The following is an 11,569-nucleotide window of genomic DNA, read 5'->3' on the forward strand; positions in this document are numbered from 1 at the left end:
GGTCAAACACCACTTCCTCCCATCTCTTCCTCTAAGCAGGGGCCTGGCCAAGCCCCCTGCCAGCTTCCTGGGGTTGAGGATAAAGGGGCTGAGAGGCCTAAGCAGGAGGAAGTTATGGAGACCTGGCAGGGTAAAGGCACTGTCCTCTTCTCTCCCAGATGCCTCCAACTGGCTTTGGATTCCAATATTCCCTAGCCCAACCCAGGCAAAGCCCAGTCCTCTCCATGCCTCTATGCCCAGAATCATTCTAAGGGCTTCAGCTCTCTCCATCCTGACCCAGGCTACTGCTAGACCCCTCTAGCCCCCCACCCCAGCACCCCTCTCTACAGATGCTGAGCCAGCTGTGTCTGACCTTCTTCTTTCTCAGGTGTTTCATTGCTGCAACCCCAGGTTAGTCCTTATTCCTGGCGTTCCTCCCTCCATTCTACAGAGGCTCCCTGAAGCTCTGTCCCCAGCATCATGGAGACACATGTGCTACCTGTTCCGCCCCAGTGTGGGTGGCAGGCTGAGCACTGGGTCCCTGACCTTCTCCCCACAGCTGCTCCCCATCTGCAGCAGCTGTGCCTGAGGATGTGCTGGTGGGCATCGTGGGGGGCCACAGTGCTCCTCAGGGGAGGTGGCCATGGCAGGTCAGCCTGAGGACCTACAGCTACTACTTTGCCTCCTGGGTGCACAACTGTGGGGGCTCCCTCATCCACCCACAGTGGGTGCTGACTGCTGCCCACTGCATCCACGAGTGAGTTCCTTTGCCATCCAGTGCTGGGCAGGACGAGGGGTGAATCTGGAAGGCCGTGTCAGCGTGGGGTTCTGTTGATTCTGTCTAGGAGAACTTGCCCACAGTACCTAGAGCGTGTGATCACAGATTCTTTCTGATCCCAGGAGAGATGCTGACCCATCGGTCTTTCGGATCCACGCTGGGGATGTGTACCTCTACGGGGGGAAGGAGCTGCTGGGTGTGAGCAGGGTCATTGTTCGCCCAGACTTTGTCTATCCTGGCCTGGGTTCCGATGTAGCCCTGCTCCAGCTGATGGAATCTGTGCAGCCCTCTGATAATGCCAAGCCTGTCAAGCTGTCCTCTGAGTCTCTTTGAGGTCAGCCAGAAGTATGTGTGCTGGTTGACTGGCTGGGGTGCAGCGAGCATGTAAGTACTGGGGAAGGATTCGAGCTGTGGGGACAAACGTGGCATCCGAGGATGCCCGGTGGGTGGTACCAAGGTCTTGGAAGCAGGATCCGGAGAGGAGATCAACTGTGGCTGACAAACATGGACTGAGAGCTACACCTCCAGGCTAATTCCAGATGTCCATCAGAGTCTCTATACCTGAGGCCACAGTTGGATCCAGAAGCTACAATCTGAGGTGGAATCGTTGCTTCTTATTTTCCAACTTATAATAAATTATCTTAGAGAAAATACCAGAAAAAAAAACAAAAAAAAAAAAAAAACAAAAAACCCTGCGTATTTGGCCCTTGACAGGCAACCAGACAGAATCCATGTATAGAAGTCCTAGAAGTTATAGGTGGACATGGACCCTTCAGGCTGGAGTCTAGAAATTCTTTTCCAGAACGGGGATGCTGAGGCTCAGGAAGGGAGCTGAGCTCCGCCAGGGATGGAGCTGTGCTGGAGACAGGCCTCCTCTCTATCCCCAGCTGGAGCAGCAGGATTGTGGGGTAGGCGGGGACTCTCTGCACCACCAGCCACACCTCTCTTCCCTCAGGATCGCTGCCTCCTCTCTACCACCTGCAGCAGGTGCAGGTGAAGATAGTGGACAACGACCTTCATGAGAAGCTGTACCACGATGCCTCTGGGTAGCACTATGAGGGCCGGAGACTGATCCTACAGGACATGCTGTGCACAAGCAGTGAGGGTCGAGACTCCTGCTATGTGAGTCCCACCCACCTCCCCCCTCCACCCCCATCCCCACGTCGGGGCCAATAACCATCAGTGCTTCTTTTTCTCCCAGGGAGACTCAGGTGGCCCTCTGGTCTGCAATGTGGCAGGCTCATGGACCCTGGTGGGAGTGGTCAGCTGGGGCTATGACTGTGCCCTGAATGACATTCCTGGAGTCTATGCACGTGTGCAACCCTTCCTGCCCTGGATCAGGCGGCAGATACAGAAGTTCCCTTGAGCCCAGGTGCTGGTCGTGTGCTGGTCAGCTGAGGATGGGTCGGCTTTCATCACAGTTGCAGAGTGGATGGGCAGAGTGGATGGGCAGGCTCTGGAGTGTAAGCGCCCAGTGTGCCGAGCACTGTCTACTGAAGGACATGGCTCTGTTTCCTGGCTTCCTAAATAAACACATTCATGTTCAAGTTTTCGTGTGAATACAAATCCATTGATGTCTAGTGGAAACACCTGTGGGTGCAGTTTTACTAGTTTCCTAGACAAGGAAACCGAGGGCTGAACTTAGCAGAGGTGGGCTCAGGCAGGTCTGCACTGCGTCCTGGTCCCTGGTCCCTAGGTACCCTGGATGGTTGTCAGGCAGATGTGTGTCTCCCAAGCACCTAGCACCCGGGAACCTGGCTGTGGTGACACCCATCCTTGCACCAGTGTGACCCTGACCCTCATCAATGTCACCATGGGGCCAGGAGGCTGCTGCGATATTGGTTTTCTTCCTGTACCTCCTTTCATTTTACTGCAGACTCAGTGTGGCTAAGGTTATCTACACGGCTTGGGCTGCTGCCTTGAATTATGCATAGAGGCAGCTGTCTAAGATCTAGGTTGAGGGCCACCGGCTGCACAGAAGTTCTGACTCTGGGTTCATGGTGGGGAGGGGCCGACTAACCCTTTTCACTCTGAGCAGCAAAAGAAGAAGGGTGGATTGGGTGGGAGCTTTCACCTCAGACTCAAGCAGGGCTGTTCTTTCATCCCAAGCCTCCACCCAGGAGCTGCTGGTCTGCAGAGGTCATCAGGTGTGCTGCGCAGCCATTTGCACTGGCCTTTGTGGCACGTAGGAGATGGGAGGTGCCTGATAAATGCTAAACTCAGATGAGGTTTATCTCAAGATTCTGGGGTCAGGAGTTGAGAGGGGATGGAAGAGGCTGGGGGGGGGGGCTTTGCTGAGTCTGCAGGGGGCATTAGGTTGCAGTCCTGCGGGGCTGATCTGGCTCCTGTTCTTCGGAAGGGAAGCAGGTGCCTTTAGTATGGTTTCTTTCCCTTTCTTGCCTGTAGCTGGGCAGAGCAATGAGACAGAGGTGGTCACTTCAGAGAGACTGGTAGCCACCTGGTCCCCAGGGTTCCTGTAGGCATCGGGACAGTGCCACAACGGATGTCCTCAGAGCCACCATGCACTCTCTGAAAATACATACACACAGGCCTGCATTTCTCTCTCACATCCCACCACGAGCAAGACCTGCCCTGTGCTTCCGGCACCTCTCCTGGTTGGCGAGGAAGGAAGAAAAAGGATTTTCTGTAGCACACAACCTGGGTGACACCGCTTCAACGTCAGACGGCAGAGGGTAGCAGAACCTGGAGTCTCTGGACTGTGGCTATAGCGGCTCTCAGGGTGCTGGAACTGGGTTGACCTGGCCCTTTTTCTTGTAATTCCCCCCGCTTCCTGGGTATGAGGAGTGGGTCCTCAGGCTCCTGAAAAGACAGGGTGGCTAGGGCTGTGGGGCAATGGGCACTTCTCCTCTGACTGATGTGGAGTCTGGCTCCTGACAACCTGTGCTTGAGACCCTTTCTGTGTACCCCAAGGATTTTCTTTTCTGCCTGTGACACAGTGGAAGGCAGGGCTGGGGGATGTGATTGGTGGGCTCAGCTGTGCTCCGTGTGGCCTCGGATGCCCCTGCCTGCTGTGGCACTCAGTGGCTCTTGAAGTAGTTCTGTGTGGCTCACAGGGAGCCTAATATCTGTAATGGGAAGACAATACTTGTCAGCACCTAGACTAAAGGTGTCCCACTGCCCTTCAGAAGGGCATGTAAGCCTACGTCCCCCTGGTCTACCTATCAGGGTACAGAAATAGTTCCTCAGTTTCTGCCCCAAAGTTAGTGATCACAGGTGAGTGTGTGATGGGGGAGGGTGTAGAGGAAGAAGGGTGCACACGTGGAGGTCAGAAGACAACTTGTAGAGGTCATCTCCCTCCTACTATGTGGGTCTCAGGGATGGGACTCAGATTGCCAGGCTTGACAGCTAGCTTTTGCCTGCTGACAGTCATATCGCCTGGCTCTTTCCCCCATCCCCTCTGACACAGGATCTTTCTATGTAGCCTTGGCTGGCCTGAAACTCATTATGGAGGCCACTGCCTCAGACTTGTAGCTTCCCAAGTGCTGGGGAAAAGGGATGTGCTACAGCAGCCTCCACGGGCACCCGGGACTTCTTACCAAGTTTCACTGGGTAGCATTGGTCTGGAGGCTCAGAAAGTTGATCACACTTGATATAGAAGGTGGAGGGGAGGTAAACTCACACCATTTTCCTTTATAGCAGCTGTTCTCAACCTGTGGGGCCACCTAAGACCACCAGAAAACACAGATATTTACATTATGATTCATAGCAGTAGCAAAATTATGGTTATGAAGTAAGCAATGAAAAAAAAATAATGATCGGGGGTCATCACAACATGAGGAACTGCATTAAAGCATGGCCGCACTGAGAAGATTGAGAACCACTGCTTTATAGGATGGAATGGGCTTCCAAAGGGGTACCCAGGTGATACCACCCTCTGACTCCTCTCCACAGCTCTTAGTGATGATGATGATGGTAGCTTCCCCTAGCAAGGGCTCTGACAGCCATCCTCAGGGGACCGGGTAGCATCCTGTGGATGCACCTTCACCAGCCTCAGTGGGTACCATGCCCCCTGCTACATGTCCAGATGGGTCCTTCTCCTCATACACTGGGAAGACGCAGGGGTAGTGTCCTCTGCAGGAGTAGCTGAGGGGTGCCTGCATGGAACTTCTAGGGGAGCACACACTTGGAAGTGGTTGTAAGAGTGAAAGCTGGAGTTGTTCCACACCTGCCCTTCCCACAAACTGTTCAGTCATTATCTGTAAAACAAGGAATTAGGTTTTCATCAATGGACACCGTTGCTTGGGTGTTTTTTTTTTCCTGCTACAGTGCTGGGGGGGTGAAACCAGAATTGTGTGGACAATGGACAAGCACTCTGCCACTGAGTTATGTCCCTAGTCTGACATCATTGCTTTGTAAGTAGCAAATGCTCTTTAAAAGATGAGACAATTAAATGTAAAAGACAAGAAAATTAAATGGAGAAAAATCATAATTGAATGCTGCTGCAATTTTCATGGAGATGTTTCAGCTACTCCTGGTCATTGTCAGGGCTGAGCCATGGTCTGGGTGCCCTTGTCAGGTACGATTATGAATACACGACAGGCTGGTTCCTGATGCAATCTTGGGGCAAATAAACCTATTAGTGCGGAGCCTTTTCTATCATGTTCTTGGTAAACTCACTTTTGGAAAATAATGACCGGTAATCACTCCCTGGGACTTTTCCTAGGGACATTCACTGTTTCACAGCCCATGGGAACAACTCCCTTCTCCCGGGGCAAGTGGGATTGCCCCTGCACTCTGGATTCAGAACAGAGAAGAGAATGCTTTCCCCAAGGCCACACATAGCATCAGGCACTGAGGATGTCAACCCTGGACCTTCCCCCTGCTCACCTCTGGGCCAGATCCCTTGAGAAGAGACCAGGACAAGTGTGGCCCTGGGCACTCAAGACAAGCAAGCCAATGCAGCCAGATGGGCTTCTTTGTGAGGGAGAGTTGTCAAGGCAGAATGGCCCAAGCACCTAGCCTCTTTCCTATGGCCAGCTCATCTTCTCAATCCCAGGGACATCCTGCTCTGTCTCTGACTCCCGGGCCAATTTCCCATCTGCTCAAGGCTGAGCCTGAACCTGCATCACAGAATCTTCCATGCTAGTCAGGGAGAATGCCAACATGCTGCTCACATACCACAGCCTTGTGGTAATCAGTGCCCGAAATTGCTCCTGCTCCCCCCATTTCAGTGTGAGGATGCTGGGAGGGAGCCAATGTCACATGTGACTAAGCAAATCTGCTCATGTGGACAATGGAGATTTCTCCCTGGGTCACCCAGAACTTGAGAGGAGGACTTTTCAGGTCCTGAAAAAGTACTGTGCCTAATCCAGGGGCTGGCTCATCATGCGCAGGTTGGGATAGATCTGGAGACACTGGAAAAACCTTGTCTGTGTCTCTCTCATAAGCTGTAGCTCAAGCGTTCTATGGACTCTGGTTATTACTCTTAGACAATGGTGCTCCAGCGCTGGTACCTTGTCCCAACTCTCCTTTCTGCAACACCAGCCCTGGGCAACCACATCCTTCACCCAACGGCATCCCTGAGCTCAAAACTTGGACAGGAACTCTCACTGGCTAGGTTGTGGCTCCTGAGCTAACGGACCCAACTCATGTGGTCCCTAGCTCTTTCTGATCCTATCACTGGATGTGCTCATTCATGGTGGCCTGGTCCTGCCTCTATCAGCATGGCCAGGTATCCTGTCCCCAGGTCTTGTTGCCTAACTGCAACAGCAAGGCCACCAATGAGGGGCCTCAGGTGAGATCTCACACAGATAAGTCACCCAAGGGCTTGAAATGGCCACACAAGCAGGAAATGGTTTCCCTTGAGTGAGCCTTTGGGTCACTGCCTAGGCTTTTCTAGGTTTCTTGGAAACTGTAAAGTGCCCAGCCCTGAACTTACCTCCTGTTTGTACTCCCACGCAACTGTCCATTGGGCAGTTTTAAGAGGACCTGTTTTCCCCTCTTTTGCCATTCCCAGTCTTGTTTTGTTTTATTATTTGAGACAGGGTCTCACTATGTAGCCTTGGCTAGCCTGGAGCTCACTCTTTAGGCTAGTCTGGCCTTAAATGCACAGAGATCCACCTGCCTCTGTTTTCTGAGTGCTCAGATTAAAGATGTTTGCCGCTACACCTGGCCTGCTGTTCCCAGTCTTGATAGCCCATTCGGGTTTGGAGGCCACTTCACAGCTAGGCTCCTCTCAGGCTGAGGCTCCCAAGCACACTCCCTCCTGGCCACAACACAAGGGTCCCAGAGCTGGGACAGCTATGTCCTGATGCTAGGCTTACACTGTTCCCCCAAAGTACCCCGGCCCATGCTGGGGCCCCTGGACTCACACTGTCCCCGTGCACAGGTGCTCTGTCCACCTAGCTCAGCCTCTCAGGACTTGCTCTCACTGGATAAGGACCCCGGGGCCAGGTCTGCCTCTCCCTTCTTCCTCTATACCCCCTAAATTCAGCTAACCCTGAGCGACTGTGGGTGCCCTTCCACCAGCACTGCCTGCGCCCCTAGAGCTCAGTCCGCTTTTAGAGTTTGGAGACATCAAGCATTGCTTTTGGGTCACCTTGGGGAACGAGCAGGAGTGTGTTTCTGACGACTGGTGGGACCCTTTCTAAAAGATAGTGTCATGGTGGATGTAGAGGAAGAGGCTGGCCTCGTTCCCATGGGGCCGGTGTGCCCACACAAAGGAGCCACATTCTCTGCAGTGCCGGTGAAGGGGCTGCCACACGGCAAACCTAGGGACCTTCCCTGACTGAGTATGGGGGATAGGCCCTCCTTTAGGTTCTTGAACTGGGGCCCTGAACTTTCCCACTGTTCCAAAGCTAACACAGTACTGTATGTAAAGGAACTGCCAGAGGCTAAGAGCGGGTAGAGTACTTGCCTAAAATACGCAAGGCCCCAGCATTGCATAGGACCAAGAACTACATCTGTAGCCTCAGGACTTGGGAAATAGAGAGGTCGAGAAAGGAGACTCAGAAGTTCAAGTTTATCCTAGGCTACATACTGACCCGGAGGCCATCTTGGACTATGTGAGATGATGAAACTATGTGAGATAATTCCCCCCAATTACTGCCCATAACTAGGGGGAGAGTTCAGCCAGGGCCCACGGTCATTCCAGGGCACCCCTGACACTAAGAATTGTGGAGGGGAAACACAAGACTGAGTTACTGAGGGCAGGGAAATGGAGTGTGCGAGTTGCTGGCAAGCTTTGGGATCCATGGGCCTCACCCTCCCACAGGTGGCTACGAAGAACGGGTTCCGTGTTCAATGCTGTAAGCTTTGCCTATGGATGTTCACAGTGGAGAGATTCTCAGGCGCTCAGAGCAGTTTCCGTGAAGCGTATGTGGAAGGGGGGGTCCTGTGTTCTAGACATCGTAGGCGCAGAAGCTTCCGCACGCTGTCCACAGCATGGCTCTCTGCACCTGGCACAGGGGAGCTGCTTTGCCTGGGTCTGAGTGTCACCTACACAGCTGGAGAGGGTTCTCTTCCCTGGCCCTCCGAGAGCTGGCACTAGCACCAAGCAGTCCTCCTCCCCCAAACTTCCCCATGATGCTACTCTGAGCAGATGGTTACACCCCTATGACTGTCATTCTGGATACCTGGGCCCAGGGAAGGAGATGGTTCCCAACAGTCCCAGCCTGAGGTTACATGCCACTTCCTTCCAGCCCCTCCTCAAAGCAGAGGCCTGGCCAATCCCCTTGCCCACTTCCTGCGGCTCAAGGATAAAAGGGCCCAAGAGGTCCTATGAGGAGGGAGCTGCAGAGACCTGGCATGGTAAGCACTCCATCCCCTTTCCTCCCAGATTCCCTCAATGGGTTCTGGGTTCCAGCTCCATCCCAACCCACACAAGCCTAGCTTCCTCCATGCCCTTCCATGCTTCCATCTTCTCCCAGATCTATGCAGGGGCTGCAGCCCTCTCCACGCAGAGAGGGCTAGTCCAGCCCCCTCCATGCTCTCTCTGTGTCTCTCTATAGATGCTGAGCCTGCTGTGTCTGACTCTCTTCTTTGTTGGGTCCTCCACTGCTGGAAATTCACGTGAGTCCTCACGACACCCTTTCCTTCTACACAGACTCCATAAAGCCCTATTCCCCGGACCCTGGGGTCACATGTGTGACCTGTTCCACCCCAGTGTGGGTGGCAGGCTGAGCACTGGGTCCCTGACCTTCTCCCCATTGTCTGCAGCAGCTGTGCCTGAGGATGTGCTGGTGGGCATCGTGGGGGGGCACAGTGCCCCTCAGGGGAGGTGGCCATGGCAGGTCAGCCTGAGGATCTACAGCTACTACTTTGCCTCCTGGGTGCACATCTGTGGGGGCTCCCTCATCCACCCACAGTGGGTGCTGACTGCTGCCCACTGCATCCACGAGTGAGTTCCTTTGCCATCCAGTGCTGGGCAGGACGAGGGGTGAATCTGGAAGGCCGTGTCAGTGTGGGGTTCTGTTGATTCTGTCCAGGAGAATTTGCCCACAGTACCTAGAGCGTGTGGTCACAGATTCTTTCTGATCCCAGGAGAGATGCTGACCCATCGGTCTTTCGGATCCACGCTGGGGATGTGTACCTCTACGGGGGGAAGGAGCTGCTAGGTGTGAGCCAGGTCATCATCCATCAGGACTATGTGCACGGTGTCCTGGGTTCAGACGTGGCCCTGCTTAGGTTGGAGAAGCCCCTGGGCTGCTCTGCCAACATCAAGCCTGTCAAGATGTTCTCTGGGTCTCTGGAGGTCAACTCGAGGAACCCGTGCTGGGTGACTGGCTGGGGCAGGGTCCACATGTATGGTAGGTATCAAGGGAAGATTTGTGTTGGGGGGACAAACTTGTCATCCGGCGACCCCTGGCGGGTGGCGTTGAGGTACTAGGGAGCAGAGAACTACTCTGAATATAGAACACCTCTGGCTGCTTTCCCACATACTTCAGGTGCCCATCAGAGCTCTGTACCTGAGGTCAATAGCATGGTTGGGCCCAGAACCCAAAACTTTGAGGGGCAAAAGCCCCTCCTCCTTCCTATCCCTCCGTGCTCTCTCCTCCTCCTGCTCCTCTTCCTCCTCCTCTAGAACATCCGACTCCGCTCTCTGGTTTTTGAACTACGGGCAGATGGATTCTTGCTACATCACTTATGTATTTATTTGAAGGGCCATGTGTATCATGGCGTTCATGTGGAGCTCAGGAGACAATTTGCAGGAATCTGTTCTCTCTTCCTACCACATGAGTCCCTGAGATTGAACTCAGCTCTCCAGACTTGGCAGCTGGTGCCTTTACCCACTGACCCATCTCCTCAGCCCCTGCAAGCAGACAGAATGCATCTTTAGCCTCCTCGGTGTCAGGATTGGGCATGGTCTTTCACCCTGGTATCTCCTGTACATACTGTTCCAGGCATGGGTTTGAGTAGGGATGAGCTATCCTCAGCCCCCAGGAGGAGTGGCAGCATAGTGCACAGTTAGGATCTATGCACCCCCAGCCCTACTTCCTCTTTCCCCAGAGTTGCTGCCCCCTCCCTACCGCCTGCAGCAGGTTCAAGCGAAGATAGTGGACAATGCCATCTGTGAGCAGCTATACCACAACGCAACCAGGCACCGCTACCGGAGCCACAGGTTCATCCAAGATGACATGCTGTGTGCTGGCAGCGAGGGCCGAGGGACCTGCTTTGTGAGTCTCATCGACTGCCCCCTTCTTGTCCCCATTCCCACCTCAGGGCCAATACCCACTGGTGCTTCTTCCTCTTCTAGGGTGACTCAGGTGGCCCCCTGGTCTGCAGGGTAGCAGGCTCCTGGAACTTAGTAGGAGTGGTCAGCTGGGGCTATGACTGTGCCCTGAGTGACATCCCTGGGGTCTATGCACGCGTGCAGTCCTTCCTGCCCTGGATCACGCAGCAGATGCAGAAGTTCTCCTGAGCCCAGCCGGCCTCGTGCCGGTTGGCAGAAGAGTCTCCCAGCACCCACTGCTTCAGCCTTTGTCTTCTGAACCTGTGCAGTCCCCTGGGCTTCTGGGAGTCTGGACATCCCTGACCCAACAAAGACAGCAGAAACGGTGGCTGGCAGGGGCGGGTGCTCTCGGCTAGAAGGAAGGTGAAGAGGAATGGGGGTTTGCTATGCATGCTGCTGCTGAAGGTACTGAGCAGCTTCTGCTTTTTGGATGTTCTTAATAAAGGTCTTGTGCACATTCAGGACTTTGTGTGAGTTTACATCTCCTTTTCTTTGGAAAAGATGCCCACACTCATTGTTTACCACGTACTGAGAGAACTCTCTGCCTGTGCAGGTAACCTTGTTTGTGCTTTGTTCTTGTCTTGGTTGGGTATCCAGTTAGTCACCATTGGGTCTCAATATCTTGGCATCCCAAGTGTACTTGGAATCCAGATGTGGCCACACTGTGCACAAAGAATTTAAGGCCAGCATGACAAAAGAACACTTTAGCCATCACCAATGGCACAGTGACTCACAGGAAGTCTTCATCCTGCATCCTTTGTCATTCTGTGCTGGGAGTCTGTATACTCATAACACACAGATAAGGTCACCTGTAGAAGAGCGGGCTGGAAAAGGAGTACCTACCTCAGTACCCCCTCTGCCAGAGTCTCAGCCCCAGCCCCAAGTCTTCCAACTTGCCCGATGAGAGGTCAGCAGGCGAGGATGGAGCTGGCAGCAGGCGGTCTCATCTAGAGCAGGTTCTGAGTTTCCAAGGAGGATGCCCATGGGCATGGGATGGTGCACGGGCTTCAGCGCTGTGGTACATCGGGGACAGGAGGGACAGTGTTGTGGTTTGGCTGGAGCTAAACCCAGACCAGCAGAGATTAACCCAAGCTGCAGGGGGGTGAGAAGAGCCCCAGTCA

General features: G+C 53.9%; 2 protein-coding genes across 2 annotated transcripts; both read left to right on the forward strand.

The window, feature by feature from the left end:
• Positions 1-329: 329 nt before the first annotated feature.
• LOC129674436 (serine protease 29-like) lies at positions 330-2,123 on the forward strand. Its single transcript, XM_055604393.1, is given in 6 exon segments — positions 330-390; positions 556-736; positions 880-1,087; positions 1,089-1,141; positions 1,693-1,879; positions 1,959-2,123. Coding segments are annotated over 6 exon segments (855 nt in total).
• A 6,604-nt stretch (positions 2,124-8,727) lies between these two features.
• LOC129674687 (serine protease 29-like) lies at positions 8,728-10,637 on the forward strand. The gene is made up of 5 exons (XM_055604827.1): positions 8,728-8,788; positions 8,936-9,116; positions 9,260-9,525; positions 10,226-10,392; positions 10,473-10,637. The coding sequence occupies exons 1-5, from the start codon at positions 8,728-8,730 to the stop codon at positions 10,635-10,637; spliced, it is 840 nt and encodes a 279-aa protein (XP_055460802.1).
• The last annotated feature ends 932 nt before the right edge of the window (positions 10,638-11,569 follow it).

The sequence above is a fragment of the Psammomys obesus genome, unplaced genomic scaffold (assembly GCF_907164565.1).
Source record: "Psammomys obesus unplaced genomic scaffold, mPsaObe1.curated_primary_1811, whole genome shotgun sequence".
In the NCBI taxonomy this organism is placed as follows: Eukaryota; Metazoa; Chordata; class Mammalia; order Rodentia; family Muridae; genus Psammomys; species Psammomys obesus.